The sequence below is a fragment of the Buteo buteo genome, chromosome 22, assembly GCF_964188355.1.
Source record: "Buteo buteo chromosome 22, bButBut1.hap1.1, whole genome shotgun sequence".
Classification (NCBI taxonomy): Eukaryota; Metazoa; Chordata; class Aves; order Accipitriformes; family Accipitridae; genus Buteo; species Buteo buteo.
Window position 1 is genome coordinate 1,910,939 of NC_134192.1, and position 19,443 is coordinate 1,930,381.

General features: G+C 53.9%; 2 protein-coding genes across 9 annotated transcripts; both read left to right on the forward strand.

Moving 5' to 3' along the window:
* The first annotated feature begins 1,528 nt into the window (after positions 1-1,528).
* On the forward strand, positions 1,529-6,558 carry ASB12 (ankyrin repeat and SOCS box containing 12). 3 transcript variants are annotated; one of them, XM_075054283.1, is made up of 3 exons: positions 1,529-1,709; positions 3,661-4,507; positions 5,510-6,551. In XM_075054283.1, the coding sequence occupies exons 1-3, from the start codon at positions 1,686-1,688 to the stop codon at positions 5,641-5,643; spliced, it is 1,005 nt and encodes a 334-aa protein (XP_074910384.1). In that variant the 5' UTR covers positions 1,529-1,685; the 3' UTR covers positions 5,644-6,551. The 3 variants fall into 3 exon arrangements, with proteins under 3 accessions (XP_074910384.1, XP_074910386.1, XP_074910387.1); XM_075054285.1 differs by having other exon boundaries at positions 1,565-1,756; positions 5,510-6,558; XM_075054286.1 differs by lacking the exon at positions 1,529-1,709 and adding an exon at positions 3,059-3,232 and having other exon boundaries at positions 5,510-6,558.
* Positions 6,559-8,910: 2,352 nt separating this feature from the next.
* AMER1 (APC membrane recruitment protein 1) lies at positions 8,911-19,443 on the forward strand. 6 transcript variants are annotated; one of them, XR_012653940.1, is made up of 3 exons: positions 8,911-9,041; positions 10,934-18,401; positions 18,832-19,443. XR_012653940.1 is itself a non-coding variant. In XM_075053826.1 (2 exons), exon 2 carries the CDS (start codon positions 11,004-11,006, stop codon positions 14,355-14,357), a length of 3,354 nt encoding a protein of 1,117 aa, XP_074909927.1. In that variant the 5' UTR covers positions 8,911-9,041; positions 10,934-11,003; the 3' UTR covers positions 14,358-19,443. The 6 variants fall into 6 exon arrangements, 3 of the variants coding, with proteins under 3 accessions (XP_074909927.1, XP_074909928.1, XP_074909929.1); XR_012653939.1 differs by having other exon boundaries at positions 10,934-14,689; positions 17,909-19,443; XR_012653938.1 differs by having other exon boundaries at positions 10,934-14,488; positions 14,583-19,443.

Genomic DNA, 19,443 nt, shown 5'->3' on the forward strand with positions numbered 1-19,443 from the left:
ATCTGCTGATTTAAATATTCATGCAGGATGCTATTTAACATGTCTCTTTGGCTGTTAAGGGAGCACAATGAGTATTTCAGTTTGCATTCTTCCAGTTGAGGGTGGATTTATCAGCGAGTACTTTGTACTTTTTGCTTCATTAGTATTCGGTTTAATCTTACCAAAGAGCTGGTCTTGTTTCTCAGATTTCTTGGTTAACAACTAAACAGCAGCAGCAACAACAAAAGAATATGCAGTTTATCATTAAATTTTCCATTCAAGGATTTTCCTTTCATCTCTAAGTTCCCTTACAGTTTCCTACATTTCTTATTTTCTAATGTGTATTCATTTCGTTGTCTGTATCCCCTTTTTTCCCTTTATAATACACTGTCTTTTTAATTGCTGCTTTTATTTCTGCATTTTGTTGAAGGGGTTTCCAGTCAGGCTTGGCTTTTCTGACTGCAGTATCCCCATTGTGGTTGCAGCTTCTTGGTGCTTAATAAACCCTAACTCCCCACTTTTGCTCCCATGTTTATCCACGTTCCTCCTACTTGATAATTCCATTCATAGTGCTGACTTTGGGAGACTGACCTTTTTGACGTCACAATCTATTTTTGAGTGAATTTGGAGAGACTGAAACTATGAGGAAGCCAGAAGTCTAAAACCTATCAATACTGAATGCTTGCCTGCTCTCCGTGCTTTTCAGTGTGACTACAAACTGTGAGTGCTGTGGTGAAGGCAGGGACATCATAAATGTTTTGCAGAGCCCCCTGATTTTACTTCTTGCAGCCGTGGAGATTTTTCTGCTGGATAATTCGGTTCCCTTCTCGTTATCTAGTACAGCTGATAACGTTGCCTCAAACTGTCAGACCATTCTTGCTCCACTGCTGAAAAGTTTGGAAAAGCTTTAAAGGGAACTGGATAAAATACGATTACACTTACCAGCTGACAGCTTTTGATAAGACAGCCCAAACACTGCTTCCCACTTGTTTTGTTTGCCCCTGTAAAGTTTTCTGCCTTGCTATGTGCTGCTTAATTTTATGAAACCGAAGAAGTGGTTTGTTCTGGCAGGTGTAGCTGGGAGGGAAGCCTAAGGAGCAGCTCCGGCGAGAAATCTGGACCATCTTCGGTGCCTTTTGTCCTTCTTGTGTTTATTAAACAGCTCTGGATGTTGCAAATGGTCATCTGTATTGCTCTGAAAGTGGAAAAGGCGGTCGGGAGAGGGGTTAAGAGGGAATCCGTTTGGGTGATTGGCAGCAACCAAAGTAAGGTAGAGGCCAGCGCTGCCGCAGGGAACGCACTGCCCTGGCAGGGGACTCAAGCCGCCTGATGCCCTGCAATTTCTTCAAGGAAACGGTGAAACAAATGTTTTGTGTCTGCTTGGATGGGTCAAGCCGCCTCCAGCACCTGTCCCAGCCTCCCCCCACCTCGCTGCCCCTCTCTATATTTACCCAGGGGGAACTTTCCAAGAATGGAAGTGGTAAGATAAAACCCTTGAGGGGCTAAAATTAGCCCCAGCGCCCTGGCCCTTCTCCCCCTGGTGGCATTTCAGCTGTGAGCTTGACAGCCTGTGTCGTTCCGGTCACACAGAGCGGACGTCCATCCCCGATGCAGCAAGATCCTCTTTCTCTCCTGTTTGTTTTTTTGTTTGTTTAAACCAAGGGAGAACTCACCATGGGACCGTCGCTGCCTTACATGCCCTGGCCATGAGCATCACCTGCCTCCTAAAGGTAAGGCAGCAGCATAATGACGCCTGGGCAGCATCTGGCAATTGAAGGTAACTTGGGAACCAGTTGTAAAAGCGTGAGTGTATTCTCTGTCCCCTTGAGCTCCAGTCATAACCTCTTTTTGGGGGGGGGGTCTGCAGATGCATGGACAGCTTCCTTCAGTTCAAGAGGTGACAACTCTGGTTTGGGCTTTTCTGGTTGAGGAACATCTGTGAGCTCCCCACGCGAGTGCTTACACCGTCAAATAACGTCCCTTTGGAGATGCTTATTTGTGTGTTCAGGGAATGCTACAGCTAGGTTTTGGGGTTTTTTTTACTTTTCCAGACCATTTCCCTTGGGAATATAACTGGGCCATCTTTTTGAATCAAATCTGCAATAAACCCCCTGCTCGGTGAGCCACATGGGTGGGTTTCCAAAGCTCCAGAGCTCGTTATCAGCATGTCTAATGAATAACAGTAATGTTATAATTCCACATATTTCTATATAAATTGCCTGGGTTAGTGTAACAGGTGGGAGCGCAGCAAAGCTTTGCTGTCACTCGCTGCCATCAAACTCGCTCTGCTTAACCAAGATGCGAAGCTGCGCAGGTGACCTTGCACGGGGGATTCCTCTGAGCTTGCACGACTTGCCACCGCAGGTGGATGTGGGACGCGCCTCCTGTGACTGCCTCGTTACTGCCAGGCTCGTTTGCAGAAAGAGGCTAATTGCTCGGTGCAGCTCCTTGCCTCCTCCAAGGGAGGATCAGAGGAGCCGCTTGGGGAGACCGAGCTCTGCCACTGCCACCTCTCCCCGAGGAAATACGAGATGCTGCGGGGCTGCGACATGGCGAGACATTCCTCTGCCCTTCCCGGCGGGCGGCATTTCCCAGCTGCTCAGGTGCCGTCCGGGACATCGCATTCCTCTCCCCTGCTGCCGTTCGGCTACGGCAAGGCCAGATCCTGCACCAAGCGCCTGGCAAACGTGTTGGGGTTCAGTCCCAGCTCTGGTGTGATCAGCTTGGCATCCCCTCACCTTCCTCCCACCACTCCATACCCCCCACTATAAAAATCCCAGACACTTCTTGCAGCCGTGCTCCTCGGGCTCGAGTAGGCAGCAGCGAGGAGAGGGTTTCCTGAATTCAAACGTCGACGTCGTCTCGGGAAGGGCGATGCTGGAGGTCCTTAATCAAACCGGCCACCTTCACGTTCACTTCATCTCCTGTTTTGAAATCCAATCTCTTTCAAAAGTGGCAGGGTGTAAAAACCTTGCCATGCTGCCAGCTTCTAAATCAAAATTCCTCAGAGTTTTCCGTGCGTTCCAACGTACTTGGAAGTGCAGGTGCCGGTGAGGCTTCCAGCCTTGGCCGATAGGTAGCAGAGTTGATTCTCGCTATTTTCCAACGTGCTCTTCACTCAGCAGCTCCCACAGAGAACAGCTGGATGGGGTGATTTCTGAGGATCTTGGGAAAATGGGTGGTTTCATCCACCGGTGGGGTGCAGAGTCCTTGGAAGAGCCTGTGGCCACCCAGGAGCCATCCTGAGCTCAAGGTCTGAGTATCCCATGAGTAGTCTCATACCCTTTACTGCCTCAGGGGCTAGCAGTACAGCATTAAATCATTAAAAAAAAAGAAAAAGTAAAAGCCTGTGAGCTCCCCATGCAGCATTTGAACTCCAACACCCAATTCAATTATCCCAGTGTGTTCTCAATCACAACATTTTAAGGGGAGGTGGCCCACGTACATGCTACAGCAACGACCTCTGTCTTTGCCTTAGCCCTTCACCAGTGGATTTCCTCACCCGTGGTGGCAGGGTGATAAGCATGTCAGCAGCATCATTTGTCTTTGTATTTATATATGTGTATTTGTCTTTTTTTTGAGAATCTTCCTTAAGTTGTGTATAAAAATAATAAAAAGATAGTGTTGGTGGCAGGAGGCTGGTTCTAACGCAGCAGTGCTGCTGGTTTTGTTGTCCCGTAGATCTTTGGCTTTACCTTTTATGATGAAAGCGGTACATGGGAGACAGACCAAAAAAAAATGAGCCTAATGGATATCACTAAAATGTTCTCCATGCTCCAGCCCAGAGAAGACGAAGACGACAACGGAGAAAGCGAGGAGCTGAACCGAGCGGTATCTGAGGACAATTACCAAACCCTTGATAACCTCTTGTCCCAAGACAGGTACAAGAGGTTCATCAACCGCCGGAGCGGCTGGGGTGTACCCAGCACCCCCCTGCGCCTGGCCGCCACGTGGGGCCGCGTCAGGAGCATGAAGGTCCTCTTGGCCCACGGAGCGGAGGTGGACAGCCTGGACGTGAAGGCTCAAACCCCGCTCTTCATGGCGGTCAGCAACGGCCACCGGGAATGCGTGAAGGTCCTCCTGGACGCAGGGGCCAACCCCGTCGGCAGCATCTACAACAACTGCTCGCCGCTGCTCATCGCCGCGAGGGATGGGAACGTGGACATCCTGCGGCAGCTCCTGGACCACGGCGCGGAAACCAACGTTCAAGCGAGGTTGCCCGAGTGGGCCGCCAACTCGGTGGCTTGTTCTGGTCCCCTCTACCTCGCCGCCGCCTACGGGCACCTGGAGTGTTTCAAAATGCTGTTGCTTTACGGTGCCGATCCCGACTATAACTGCACCGAGGAGAGGGTGATCGCCCAGATCAAGGAGCCCAAGACTCTGCTGGAAACCTGCCTGAGGCACGGCTGCAGGAGCGAGTTCATCGAGCTGCTTATTGACTTTGGAGCCAACGTGTACTTGCCCAACGTCACGGTAGATGAGACAGCACCCCGCAGCGAGGGCCTGGAGCTGCTGCTGCAGGCGAGAGGTAATCTGCATGCGTGGCCCCGGGGCTGGAAATGAGCGCTAATTTTGCTCATTTGGGTGCAAGCTGCTTCAGATTCCCCTTCCCTTTACCTCTGCTTCCCAAGAGCCTTACCCAGGCTTTCCTATGAGCTTTGACTCCCTTTGCAGTATCGCTTGAATGCATGGGTGTCTCTAGTCTTGAGTATCATCACTATTTTACTCTGAACTCTTATTCCTCCCTCTCCCCAATGATTGCTGTGTTCAGGCCAAAAAACCCAAGTCTCCAATACCAAACACAGCCAGAGAAGGACATCACAAGGTTATGGAGAATAGTTCTGCCACTGGTGATTAAATCTGATGGTTTGGATACACACAGTACTGCAGGAAACTCCTAAAACAAATTGCTGGGATTTGGGGGACTGTCACGGGAGGGCTTCTTTCTAATAAATATCCACCAAACATCCCTGATTTCCACTGCTGGCTGTGGCTGGAGGCAGGCTACCTTGTTTTGGGTCTGGGGGGTGACTCAGTGCAGCCACCACATACGTTTACGTGGTTATCTTCCCCCTTAGACTTACCGCAGCATCTGCTTTTCATGAATCTTTTAGATGCTTGCTAAAGAAACCGCTTTCAGTGAGGGCCCTTGCTGCGGTCTGTGCTGCTCCGGAGCACGTAGGGACTTCCACAGCCTGTTTTTTTCCACTTAATATAAATCTGTTGGGTTAAAGGCTGCTTTTTGCCATTCCTCTCCTTTCTGCTGCTCAACTTTGGCTCTCCTGTACTGCTTATGTCCAGAAAAACTGCACTTATTTCCATAGGATGGTGGAAGATTTCATTTCTGGATGCCCAGCTCCCGTGAGACGCATGCTGCAAAGCTGAATGCGCGGTGTAACAAGCCATAGCAAAGACATTTTGTTTTGGTCTATTGATGTCCCTTTGCTCAGGATAATGCCTGGGTTGGAGGGGAGCGGGGTTGCATGTCTTGAAGGTGACCATCTCATTTTTCCTCCCTCTCCTTACGCAGCTCATCCCAAGTCCTTGATGTCCCAGTCCAGGCTGGCGATGAGACGTCTCCTGAAGCAGGCTGGCCACCCGCACGCCCTCGGTGAGCTGGACGTCCCGACAGTCCTGGCGAACTACCTCCGACACCAGCCGTGACGCACAGCCCGCCACGAGAGACGCCTACCCCCTGCGTGTGCCCAGCACCCCAATTAAAAGCCGCTCTGACATCTGCGCAGTGTGAAACCGCCCTGAATTTGTGGTCGCAAAGTAATTTTGCTTACGAGGTGCCTCCAAAAAGCAGCGTCCGTGTGAAAAGATGGTAAGGGAAGGGGGGGGGAGAAAACAGAGGAGGTGATGGGTGATGGTAGAGCAGGATCTGATTTAGCTGGGTTTGGCTTTCAACCCTCTTCATTGAAGGATTTTACACCTTTAATTGATACTGGTTGGAGAAGGAGCTGGGGAAAAGGCATGGAGGGCAGAGGGAAAGGAGCAAAGGCTGCTTTTACCTCCTCCCCTCCTGGGGAAGAGCGGGAAGGGGGGAGGCACGACCGGGCTTCGTGCCTGTGCGTTTCCCCCGCAGCATGGACTCAGCTGCCTCTGAACCCCCTTTCCCAGAGAGGTTTCCAAGTGCCTCCTCCGTTCGGCAGCCCAGCGAGGGCAGAAGGGAGGCTGGACCTGGCCGTGTGTGTCCAGCCCATCACCGTGCCCAGGGTGCTCCGGGCCCCAAGGACACGTCAGTGCGAAGCCCAGCACTCCCAGGTGGCTGGGATAAGTATCCAGAAGCCAGAGTTCCCAGACTCCCCGACTCTTGTCTCTCCGCCCCAGCTCTGTGCTTAAATGTTGTTTTACTTGCCTCAAAAGTGGTTCATGTTATGGCCAAGGGGTCTGTTGTGATTGGACAGGTTTGGGGGTTTTTTGGATTTTTTTTTTTTTAAATTAAAATGACGCTACTATTCTTAGTAAACTATCGTGACCCTTTTGGTGAAATATCCTTTAATCAGACGAGCGCGGCAGCCCAGCCGGCATCGTTTGGAAGGGATGCAGGGAAACGCTGCAGCCGGGGAATTTCAGGCTGAGCCTGGAGCGGGGCATCCCGGCAGCAGTGCTGCCCGTCGGTCGCTCCTGCCTTTGGCGCGTCTCTCCATCCCTCCGGCTCTCGTGACCAGCGATGGGGACAACACGCGCCAGCCTTGGACTTTGGGCATCACCCTTGCCGGTGGCAGCCAGAGGAGCCTTGCTGGCTCTTCCCGCAGCCAGGAGCTGATGGATAAACCACACTGCTCCTCGGCAGCTCGGCGCACGCCTGCCGGTGATGCTCTGGACCGCTTTTGGGATGCAGCAGAATACGTCCCCTACGGTTTAGTCCACCCTACCCTACTTGCATCTCAAAGGCAAGTGCTGCCGGGGAGCTTTGAGGATTGCTCTTTGTGGAACACAGGTGCGTTTCTGCTTTATTTATTGGCTTGTTTCAAATGTTGTGGAATCTATTAATCAGCATCTATTAATTAAGCTGAGGGGCACCTCTTGAGGGGACCATTAGGGCTTTAAATTAGCCTGGACAAAGCATTGGGAATTACTCTGTGGGGAACGATGGCACTGTGGCTGGGAAATGAGGCCGGTGGATCTAACAGGTCTCGCTCTTCAGCCCACCCAAAGCAGCCCCTTCTCCGGGGGGAGGTGGATTAAAGGCACAAGGAATCAGGGCAGCAGGAGGGTGGATGCCCTCAACCTCCACAGCAGCAATTCCGTAGCTGTCTTCTGCTGGGGAGTGCTGGTGGAGCTGTGTCGGGGCACTACACCAGTGCTAGAAACTTGATGATTTCTATCTGAAATGCTCTGTCACGCTGGGAAGCTTAATTTTCTGGGGGCTTTATAAAGCAATGACAAACGCAGACTATCTAGCCCACCAGAGAAGCACAAGGTCTTCCTCCAAAGCACCTGAGGTTGGCTCGTGCTCTGGTTCGTGCTGGCATCTCCCCAAAATCATCCCTCCAACCTGGAGCCCCCCTGGCTGGGGGTGGCGATGGGGCTGGGAGCACCCTGCCTGGGAAGGGATGAAAAAAAATCTCACTTTGGGAGGAACGACCCTAAACGAGTCCTCCATTGTTTCCCCTGTTTTAAGGCGTTTCCTTGAATTTCTGGCTCGCATCGGGGGGATGCTTTACCTACATGCAGTCACTGGAGGCTGCGCCTGGTGCGAGCGGCCAGGAGCGATGCTCGGCTCCTCGGCTGCACGTTTCGTTAAACCCCCGAACGTCACCGCCTCGGCTCGCCCGTCGGAGCACGGACCCGAGATGTGACCAGGGAGCCGCCGGCCAGCCCAGCTCTCACCCTGACCAGCATGTTTCTAATCCTGCGTGGCAGATCCTTAAAAACCCAACGCGCTGTGACATATTGGCTGCCGCTTGTCCTTAGGTGCTACCAAAAAGCGCGGCAAGGGCGGGACGTGCGGGGGCCCCGTGTTAACGCCTGGCCCCGAAGCGCAGGCTGGATGTCCCTCTTGAAGTTCACCAAGCAGAAGCGCTGGGTCCAGTTCTGGGCTTTGACCCGCAGAAAAGAGACACGGACATACTGGAGAGGGTCTGTGAAGATGAAGAAGGGTCTGGAGCATCTCTCCGGGAGGAAGGGCTGGGATGGTGCAGCGGGGAAGGCTCAGGGAGATCTCATCAGTGTCTACAAGTACGTGGTGGGGGAAGAAGATGGAGCCAAGCTCTTCCCAGTGGTGCCCAGCCCCAGGACTGGAGGCAATGGGTGCAGGCTCAACCCCAGGCGTTTCCCTCTGAACGTGGGGAACCGCTGTTGGACTGTGAGGGTGACCGAGCACAGGTGCTCCGGGGGGACGGTGGTGGGGTCTCCGTCCTCGGAGATGCTCCGAAGTTGCCCGGACACGGTGCTGGGCGACCGGCTCGAGGTGGGGCTGGTTGGGCAGGGCTCGGACCCGGCCATCTCCAGCCGTCCCTTCCCACCCCAACCGGTCTGCGGTCCGGCCACGTGGTGGGACGGCGCTGGTGCCGGTCCCAGTACCGGGGTTTGTCTCCCGGTCCGGTGCTGGTCAGCCAAAGGGAGGGGGTGGGGGAGGGGGGGGCTCCCCCTGCAGTGACATTTTGACGTCACCGGTGTGGATTTCCAGGAGCCCAGGGCCGTGGGTGCTCAGCCGGGGGTGGGTGGGTGACCCACGGTGCCCGTGACACCCTCGTGGCAGCGGCAGCGTCACGGCGCCGCGCTACCGCGCTGCGCTCTCGCTATCACGGGGGGGGGGGGGGCGCACACGTCACGGCAGCGTCACCCCCCTCCGTCACAGACACCCGCGCCACGCCCCACCCGCGGCTGCGCTGCGTCACGCCCCCGCCCCGCCCACCCCGCGGAGGCCACGCCCCCTCCCCGTTCCGTCACGCAGGCCCCGCCCCTCCTCGCCGCGCCGGGCGGACCCGCTGACCCGGCGGCCACTCGCCGGCGGCGGCCTGGGCTGGCCCGGGCCGGGCCGCGCCGCACCGCGCACCCCCACGGACACACGGACACACGGACGCGGGGGCTGCCGCCGCCCCGCGCAGCCGGTGAGTACCGGCGGGGCGGAGGGGGCCGGTGCGCGCCTTCCCCGCGGCCGGCGAGCGGGCCCCGGCCCCGGCGGAGCCGCCGCCTTTGCTCGGCGGTCGAGGCGCCTTCGGTGCGGCGTTCCCCGGGCTTCGGCTGAGGGCTGGGGCCTTCCCCCCCCTCCCCCTCCTCCTCCTCCCCGTCCTCGTCCTCCGTCCCCCGTGGCGAGGCTGAGGCGGCCGGGCGGGCGTTCTTCGCGGGGGGAGCCGGTGTGAGGGGAGAGCTCTGCCCTCCGCCGCCTTCACCCGCCCCGCGGGGACAACGGCGGCTTCCAGGGAGCCGGGCCGGGCCGGGGGGGTCTCCTGAGAGGGCCGGCAGCTCCCCGCTGTCTCCTCCGGGCCGGCCCCACCGGTGCCCGGTTCGAGGGCCGGCGGGAGGATCCGTCCCTTTCCCGGAGGAGACCTCGACCCCCCCGTGGGGCTGAGCACGGAGGGAACCCGGCCCGGCCGGTCTCCGGGGGATAAAACCCCGCTTTTCCTAACTTACCGACGGCGGCGTTGGCCCTCGGTGGCGTTATTTTTCCAGCCGCGGCGGTGTCCGTCGGGGCCAGTGCTGACGTGGAGCCAGAGCGAAATGATTTTCAAATTGAATTTTTGAAATCTCGTTTGCGTTTCATCTCGCACACACACACACCCCCCTCTACTTTTTTGAGCCGTCTGTGCGGACAGATGCACGCGTCTGATTTTCTTCCAGGCCTATCTAACCGGATCTCTGCAGAGAGGCTCCGGAGAATGCCCAGCGGTGCTCCGGAGAGGCTTCGGAGACATCCAGGACTCTGGAAGGGCTCTTGGGCAGACCTGGAAAAGCCCTGTCTGTTGGTGGGAAGGAGGGTTTGCCTGCCAGCTACGCCCCAGCCGCTGATCCGAGCGGGGCAGGTGAACGCCAGGGGTTATCAAAACAAGACTGTGATGTTCCCCAGACTTGAGGGGGGGAAAAAAAAAAGTCTTAAATTGTAGGTTTGCTGTCAGGTTGCAGGAGCTACAGGCCATCATTTGGGTGTGTTTTTAATTCAGGATCTGTGGCTAAACACTACAGAAAGCTTCACCAGCCTCACACCAGTAAGAGCTAAGCGTGGGGCATTACAGCCTAGCAACACGTTACAATTTTTATCGCGTTTACTTTCTCCAACCTCACCTTCGCAAAAGAAACATTATTATTTTAGTTCTCCTGTTACTGACATTGATCCGGGATCAAATATAAAACCTACCTCCCTGCTTCTGAGATAATCTGATCAGGGTGGTTTATAGCGGATGTTTTTAATGCAATTCTTTCTCTCTGGACAGACGATTTTAAAAACAACTGAAATCTCCTTAAAAAAAAAAAAAAAAAAAAAAGGTACAGTAAGCAGCTTTCTTCCTGAATACGTGCTTAGTACAAGCGCTGTGTCCTGGTTTGGCTCTCCGTCAAAATGCTCTCTGTAGCTTAGCGCTAGGTCTGGGCGAGCTGGAAGTGGGGTTTGGCAAGTGTCAGTCCCTCTCCCCGCCGGGGCAGCCCGTGTTTCCCCACTCAAAGGTGGCTGGTAACCGAACCTGATCGCCCCGGTGGCAAAAAGGCCGGGAAGCCGAAGGGGTTGCTGCGAGGTGGCTCAGGGGTCAGACCTGCCTGTCCCTGTGCAGCGGGGATGCTGCTGAGTGGAGACACGCGTTTTTCCTGCGCTTGCAAACTGGTAAATGTAAGCATCGTGACATTTTTGTGCCTGGCTTTAAGGAGTGGAGGGAGTCGAGCGGCTGTCGGAGGCTTTTGCAGCTCCAGTTCCAGCTAGCGACGAAGCTCTTCGCCTCATGACACCTATGCCTCTGGCTTTGCAGCATCCGCTGCCGTCTCCTCACCTCTCTCCTCTTTCTTTTTGCTTTAGATCAGCTGTCATGCTTCGATCTCTGCACCCAGAAGAGGACTTCCCTACCAAAGTCATCGTTTCCAGCTAGATGCACCCGAACCGACCAGCTGCCATGGAAACGGGCTGCACGGAGGAGCCTGCCCGGACCAGGTCGCCGTCGGTGATCTGCGGGCAGCAGGAGGGAAGCGACCAGCGGCGGGAGGAGAACGGGGACCGGCTGCCCGAGCAGGGCAATGCCTCCATCGCGGCTGCGGAGCCGCAGCAGCCTCAGCCGCCCCCCGGCAAGCTGAAGAAAACAGCTTTCAAACTGTTCGGAGGGAAGAGGAGCATCTGTACGCTGCCCAGTTTCTTCGGGGGCAGAAGCAAAGGCCAGGGGAAAGCAGCCTCTAAAAAGGGCCTCAGTAAGTGTAAGACCCACGACGGGCTCAGCGGTGCTGCATACGACAAGGGCGACGGGGCGCAGCTGGAAAGCCCTTCAGAGGGGAGCAGGGACTCGCATCCTTGCCCTTTGCCGAGCTCCCAAAGCGCTCACTTGGCCATAGACACCAGCGCCAAGTTTGATTTCGGCCAGCAGGACAGCTCTCCACCCGGGAGCATTGAGGGCTCTGAGAAAAAGCCCAACGGAGAGAAGTCCTCCTTTCCCAGACCCAAAAAAGGCCTGAAAGGGTTTTTTAACAGCATCCGGCGTCACCGCAAGAGCAAGGTTGCTGAGTGTGAGAAAGCAGAGCTCCCTGAGTGGACCGGGGATTCGGAGGAGGCCAGCAAAGCTCCTGGTGTGGCAGCAGAGAGCCGAGGGGCCGCGGAGGGAAGGGGACTGGGACCTGTCCCTCTTGCCGCAGCCTGCCCGGGGAGCTCGGAGGATGACCGCTCGGTAGGCACAGCTGCCAACTGTGGTGAGGCTGCCGAGCCCGGCTGTCTCGTGGCTGATGAAGGCAACTCTGAGGGCGACGCGGTGGCGATACCAGGGAAGAGGGACGTTCTGGATACGAAATCAGAGGCTGACGCTGTTGTCTGCACAGAGTTTGACCATGGCAATCTGCTGCTGGCCTTTCATCCGGACTTCATGGACAACGACCCTCCCTGCCTACACTCTGGGGACCTCTTAAGCCTCATCCTAGGAGACGTCACATCCCTGAAGAGCTTCGATTCCTTGACGGGGTGCGGAGATGACATTGCTGAGCCCGACATCGCTGAGAGCACTATCTCTGTGGAGCGCAGCAGAGATGCTGCTAAACGGAGCTCCTGCCTGGTGACCTACCAGGGCGGTGGGGAGGAGATGGCCATACCCGAGGAGGCAGAGGAGTACCTCCACCAGATATGGAACGGCAACGCGGCAGGGGACAGGAGCTATGGAGCCCAGGTGTCGAGCAGCAGTTTAGAGACACATGCCTCGCACGAGGTGGAAGCCCACCCCTACATGGGGGACGCGATGGACGGCGTTGACCTCCTGACGCCGCAGAGTGACCAGCAAGAGTCCGCCCCTAATAGCGACGAGGGTTATTATGACTCCACCACGCCAGGGCCAGAGGACGAAGCCGGAGATGGGCTCAGTGAGATCAAGAAGGACCGGCTTCCCAGGGACAGTTACAGCGGTGATGCACTTTATGAGTTTGATGCGCTGATGAGTCCCTCTCACGGGGAGGAATCCCTGTTTGAGAGCAAAGTCTCACGCCCAGGGATCTTCAGCTACTTCTTGGACTTCTGCCTCCCTGCTGAGAAGAGCCTGATCCAGATGATGGATCAGAAAAGAGGGCTGATGGAAACGGAAGAAGAGCGGCTAGCAGCCATTCAGAAAGAGCTGCTGTACTGGGAGCTGCAGAGGGAACCAGTCTTGAAACGACTTGAAGTTCCCAGCAAGGAGAAGTGTCCCCGGGAAAAGCAGTGTGTTGAATGTAAAACCAGAGCAGCCAACTCAGTCGGCAAGAATCAGAGTGGCCTTGGCAGTGAGCAGGTGGCCTCGCACGCCCCGAACAGGGGTGTGAATAGTGGGGTTTCAGTGGCTAGAGCTGAAAATCCAGAGTGGAAAGATTTTCCGGGAACTCTGTGTCCAGAAAACTGTTACAACAGCCAAAAAGCCCAAGGAAGTTGCCTTATTCAGCTCACGAAGAACAACCCAGGGTTCGATTCGGACCTGGATCGTGGGTTGTTTGGGGGCTCTACCCATGGCGGCGTAGCCCCAGCCAAAGCAGGGATGTTCCCTGGCTACAGACTCCCAGAGCACGAGCGTGGCGGCGGAGCGGAGACCACCGCCGGCAAGCCCCAGGTGGGCAGCGAACGTGAGCCCGAGCATGCTGTGAGCTTCTCGCAAGCGCTGGTGGAGTTCGCCAGCAGCGGGACCCTCTTCTCCAGCCTCTCCGAAAGCCTGGGGAGCTCTGCCTCTGGCTCTTCCTTCACCCAGAACCTCCCTGCCCTCCCCACCATGGTCACCTTCGACGTCGTCGACGTGGAGCAAGAAGGAGAAGGGGAGTGCGAGCGGCATCCCGAGATGAACGCCGGCGAGGACATTGCCGAGGCCTTTGACGACGGCTACGGACGGAAAGAGTCGTTGGCAGAATGTGACGAAAGAATGTCCCCGGGGTACCCCCCGGGCTCCTTCCAGAGCTGCAATTGGGGTGTCGCCAGCCTGCCCCGCCACCTGCGCCTCCACGGGCTGAGCCCCTCCATGCCCGCGCCGCTCTCCGTCGACCGGAGGAGCCGGTCGCTTGACACGGAGAGCCTGGAGTTTGAGCTTGCCGACTCGCAGGTCGCCAAGAGCGGCCCTCAGCCCTGCCGGCTCTGGTCAAAGTGGGAGGGTGGCAAAAAGGACTCGGGCGGAGCGAGGAGGAGCAGGAGCAAGGAGGAGGGCGAGCTGTCGGCTCCTGACGGCGGGTTGAGCTGGCCGGGCTTGCAGCACCTCCGGCACGACACCGACACGGCTGCCGGGGGGATGAAGCACTGGGGTTTCGCTCCGGCCACCGCAACGGAGAGTGCCTGGGAGCCGTCGGAGCAGCCGGGCACCGTGTCCCCTTTCCTGTCTCTTTCCCGGAGCGTCGCCGGAGAGGCTCCGGACAGGCGGCCCCAAGAGCCGGAGCTGAACAGGCACCCGCTCAGGCCCTCCAATTTACCTCTGCAGACCGACGCGAGGCGGTCCCGGGAGGCGGCCGGTTCCTACAGGTCCCACGGAGAAGCCACCGCCAAAAAGCTGGCCCGGTTGTTACCCTTGGGAGAAACGGAGCCCGAGCTGCCCCCGAGCAGCTTTAGTTTCGCTTGCTCCCCGGAGAAACGTGCCAAGTGCAAGCCCGTCGGCATCGCCCAGGGCATGCCTCAGCATCCCGACGGCAGCACCGACACCGTAAAAAGCCCGGAGCGCTGCGGAGAGCCCCTGAAAGGCAGAGCCACCCCCGGCCACGCGCTGCCTGCCGGCTGCCGGAGCGCTGCAGTGAACGTCACCGAAGCCGAATAGCTGCTCCGGGGAGGGAGTGGAAAGGGTTGGCGAAGGGCAGGGAGGGAGAAAAGGAACGTTAACGAGCAATTTGTGAGTGACTTGAATTTAGACCTGGGCTGATAAGGATGAGCTCCTCTCCCGCAGCCGTGGTACGTGGTCTTGCCGCTGCGGGTGCTTCGGCCGGGGCTCAGAGCTGCCTCTGGGATTCGTACGTTAACGCTGAGGCACTTTCTTGTTTTCCAGCACCAGCCACCACGCTCTCGAATGCCAAGTGCAGTAGCAGCCCCCGGCACGCACTCACGTTGCTGCTAGAATAAAAGCTGGGAACGGACCCGTTGCTAGCGTGGCAGGTTTGGGGTTTTTTTTTCTGCAGGACTGGAGCTGGGGGAGCAAGCCTTGGGGAAACTTGAGAGAAACCAGGTTTTTTCTTCCTCTTCTCGGTGAAATGTTTTGGTTCAGACTCACTTTGAATGTCTTCCATCTCGGTCTCGATTTGGGGAGGCTGGGAGGAAGGACACTGGTTATTTCCAGGGCAAGCACGGGAGGTGAGTCAGCTGAAAGGGGAACTTTGCAGTAACATTTTTATTTATTATTTTTTTTTCCCTTGCCTCAAAGGAAAGCAGGAGCTTTTGTGTGCGTGCTGATAACGTTTTCTAGGTCTAGTTTTAATTTGCTCAAAGATAACGCGCTCGGAGAGATGTGCTGTCGATGGTGTCCCTTTAAAGAACAAAGTGTTGGTCCCTTCTTTGTCGTGGTCTGTCTTCACAGTGTGTAATTCCCTGTTGAAATGTTTCCTGTGCTTTGTCCCACGTCCCTCGCCTCTCCCGGGCCATGGGCACATGGACGAGGTCTTTGAAATAAGCTAAATTTGCATCGTGCCTGTAGCTGCGAAGTTGCAGATGCTGTAACTTTCTTCAAAAGGAAGTTTTGTGGGTTTTTTTATTATTATTTTACAGTTGTTTTTTTTGCATAAACTCCTATGAGGAAAGTATTCTGCTAATTAGAATACAGGATGTAAGGCAGCCTAAATTAGGCTTCACGACTTCTTCCTCCTAACTGGAGGGAACAAAAAAGCTGGAGGTTGCTGCAGGTTTTGGATTTCTTTTTCCTCTTTGAAGGAGCGTGGAGGAGGGACACGAGCTAAGGAGACACTTTGTCCGAGGAGGTCGTACGAGCTCCTGGAAACATCTATTTCAGGCCGTTGGTCCTCGAGGCGTCTCCCACATCCTCCGTGATCTCAAACATGCTTGTCTCTGAACCAAACCTCCCTGTCCGTGACTTACAAAGCTTCTTCCTCCTTCTGTCCAAGCTCTATATTATGATTTTAATTCAGTTACCGACGATGATTTTTGTGTCCCCCCCGACCCTGAGTTGCCCCTTTTCTGCTTTTCTTTGCAGCAGAGTCTGTAGCATTAAAAAAAAAAAAATAAAAAAAAAAAATCGTGAACTGGAAATAGAGTTTTCTCCCATGTCCAGAGCAAAGTGTGGGGCGAGGGGCAGCTCTGCCCAGCCCTAACCTGATTTTCCTGCCAATTCCTGCTCGTGGCAGGTAACCCCCCCGCTGCTCTCTCAACCCGCAGCCCCGTACGGACGTGGCTCCGGTTGGAAACATCAGCAGCTCCCTGCCTCGCTGTATTTTACAGGCACAAGCAGCTGGTTTGGGTTTGTTTTTTTTTTCCCCCCAAGCAAAATGAGGTCCCCATACTTCTTTTTGAGAAGACACTCCTTACTGCCCTGTCCTTGTATATCTGTGAAGGGGCAGGGAGAGGCAAAGCCAGGCTTCGCTTGCCCACCGTTTGACTTATGTATGTGGTTTTTTTCTTTCCTGAACAGACTGCTGAGGCTAGAGTAGACCCATCTGTGTATCCATGGGCTTAAACCTTAATTTTTCAGTATTTTCCTACCAGTACTGCTGCAGGGAGTTACTGGAGGAACGTGCCGTGCCACGTTTGTTTTTTCTCCCATCCCTCCGTGCAAACAGAGAGGATTTTGTGGGACAAACCCAGCTCATGATGCTGCTCCTGCTCCACATCCCCCACCTGAAGAGGAGAACACAGTCGGCCAGCGAAAGGTCCCATCCACCTCCGAGTTTGTGAGTCTTCCGAGTCTTCCCTCGTTAGCACGGTGCGCAAGCGTCTGCTAACGAATATTGCCTAATTGGAACAGGCTTTGGTCTTGCTTGGAGTAAGGACAGGGTCAGGTCTCGGCACTGCACATCTCACCGCCACTCACAAAGTAAAAACCACAAGCAAATACTTATGGTGACACCGGAGATGTTGTCACGCAGACAGGCGTTCACAGTAATTGCTTGGCCTGAGCAGCAGCCCCTTACTGGGTTTTTTTATTTACTATTTTATTTTAGCGTGTCACCAAAGGCATCTTGCGGGTTAAGGGGGTTTTGCGTAGCGCTTCATTTAGACATGGTGCAGCCTTTGCCAAAGTCTTGGTGAGGTGTGAAAGCGTCTCGGTGCTAAAATGAATGTTCAGTTGCAAATGCATGTCTCTAGGAATAATTCTTTTGGTTGTAGGTACGTAATGGAAGGGCTTAGTGAAAACAGCTTCTAGACTTGAATGTGTGAAAGCAATACAGCCAAGACTTGATAATCTGACTTTATACCAAAGGTTTCTCCTCTTAATCTGATGTGAACTAAATGAAGCAGATATCTCTTGATTTTAAAATCAGTTTTCTAAAAGCATTTCTGGAGCTAATTTGCTGGATTTTTGGTGTATTCTGCCCCATTAACACAAAGAAATAAGAATTTTCAGCACACTAACCCCACCTGTAAATTATCACTTCTGTAGAGAGATTGGATTTCACTGCCTAATGTATTGCTCTTCCTAAAATACCTGTCTGCCCCGGGATAAATAGGAACAGATCTTCTGGTCTTGATCAGGATCAAGCTGTTAGTCAAATACTGCCTTACCCGAGGAACTCAAATTCGAGAGTGGTAATTGAGGCTTTTTGTGAAAAAGGGCTTCCCAACCAGAAATAGGTCATAAAAGTCAGGAATAGCAGATTGTCTTGCCAAGACATTAAAGAAAAACTCCCCTCGAGGAACTCGCCGGAATACGTCCCTTCTAGGGAAGGTCTTGCCTCCAAGTAATGAATTCTGGCTGTTAACTTGTGATGAAACCACAGATGTTCGGGTCAGTCTACCAAGTAATTCTGTATTGCATTTTGGGGACTTCGGGGTTTTTTTTTTATACACATAAGAAAATGGTTAATTTTATCTATTTTTGTATAGTTTTGCATTTTATATTCATGGGGAAATTTTATGGACTGTTCTTTCACTTGTGTGCGTTGTCCTTTAAAGTGGTGTGGTTTACCGCTCTGATGGAGAAAAGGCAATTATTGCTGCTGCTGCCACTGCCCGTGCAATGCAAAGAAACCACCTCGCTCCTCGTATCCTCCCGTAACGTGCTGTTCCACTTTATATACAGGGCCAGCTCTGAAACCCAGCAGCCGGTCCGTTACCAATACACACGTTCTCTCTTTGCACACACCGCTGAGACATCTTTGTTTTAATACTGCTTTGTCACACTTGTCAACTGTTATTTCTGTTTTTTAGGCTTCGTTTTTAATCTGAATTTGTGGACTTCGGTGATTTCTCCCTGAAAGTATTGTTGACTGTCTTTTAAACTAGAAAACCACAGATTTCAGTTGGGGCTTTTCCTTCTGTATGCTTAAATTATTTTATCCAAAACTGGGGCTTTTCTTAAATCCCCGTGAAGGAGATGCTGTTGGTTGGTGCGTGGTGATGCTCTTGAAACCGGTGACAAATTTCCTCTCCCCTTGGTGCTCCCTGGCCGGGCTGGGAGCTCGGCTTTCGCCCTTGCGCAGGCAGCGTCGCCTGTTCCATGTCTGAAAATTGCTCTTTAGATAATCCTGGGGTCCCTATGGGATTAGCAGGACTTTCCGCCTTCTCCTCCTCTCCTGCCGCGCGAGGCTGGAGCCTGGGGAGCTCCAGCCCTGTGCCGCCTGCGTTGCCAACATCAGTAAAGCATCTTCCTGGAATAATACTGCCTTGAATTTTGGGATCAGAAATGCAAGGAGACCTTCTGGTAAGCTAAGACCCAACACTAGTTAATGTGGCTCTTCTTGCTTTTGTTTTTCATTTAGTTGAATGAATATGCTGCTTTGTTTGCTTGGCTCTGTAGGAGTTGTGCCCCTGCAGAGTTTGCAACCCTGCGCGGGGTGTAAGGGCTGAAATAACTTCTATGCAGAAGGCCACGGTGATTAATTGAGCAGACAAGAACAATGTCAAGCAGTGACATGCAAAAAGAAAATTAAATGCCGAAAAGCTAAAAGATTCCAGCCAAAAGCAAATTTTTTCCCCTTCTTTCTCCCCTGCCAATGCCAGCAGAGATGGCAATTGCCGCTGAGACATTTGGCTCTGCATAGATTTTTGTGTCTTTTAATTAAATAGCTCTTCACCTAATGGTGCTTTTTTTTTGATTTTCTTAAATGGGTTTGCCCCTGTTCCCGCCACAGGGCCTGGATGGGCAGATCGCTCGGCAAACATTCCTGGGGTGCTTGGACCCGCGCCACATTTCACATTCCCTCTGCCCCTTAATTTTGCGGCTCACTCCTCTCCAGCTGTGGCTACCTGCTCTTCTCACTGGTATTGAGTCATCCTAGAAGCTACGCTTGGGTGAAGTGATAAAAGCCTCTTGGTTCTAAAAAAAAAAAAACAGTAGCCCTTGTCCCAGGTCGCCCCATGCTTCCCCTCTGCCGTCCCACTGCGGGCAGGCGGCGGAGCTGGGCTGCAGGCGCCCTGGGAGTGGAGGCAGCTCCTCACAGGTGACTGACTTGTCTGAATTTTTGGGCTTTTTTCTTTTTCTTTCTGGTCTCATCGCTTACTAGTCCTTTAAACTTTTTAATGTATTGATTGTGTTTTAAAATGAATGTTCCTTTCACTGAATTCTGATGAATAAACTTCAGATTTTTAGAGAACATTGGATTTTACTTGTGCTTTGGTTTTTTTTCCTTGCTTATTTTACGCTTGATTTGATCTTTTTCTTTTCCCTCACCTCCTATCTCTTGATTATTTGCCAGTGAAGTGGCTTTTTCAATGGGAGAAGGCAACAGAAGTGATGCTTTAGA

Coding starts and splice junctions, on each gene's coding strand:
- AMER1 (XM_075053826.1), top strand. CDS start 11,004: ATGCACCCGAACCGACCAGCTGCCATGGAAACGGGCTGCACGGAGGAG.
- ASB12 (XM_075054283.1), top strand. CDS start 1,686: ATGAGCATCACCTGCCTCCTAAAG. Junction 1,710..3,660: donor GCATCACCTGCCTCCTAAAG/GTAAGGCAGCAG, acceptor GTTGTCCCGTAG/ATCTTTGGCTTTACCTTTTA. Junction 4,508..5,509: donor GCTGCTGCTGCAGGCGAGAG/GTAATCTGCATG, acceptor CTCCTTACGCAG/CTCATCCCAAGTCCTTGATG.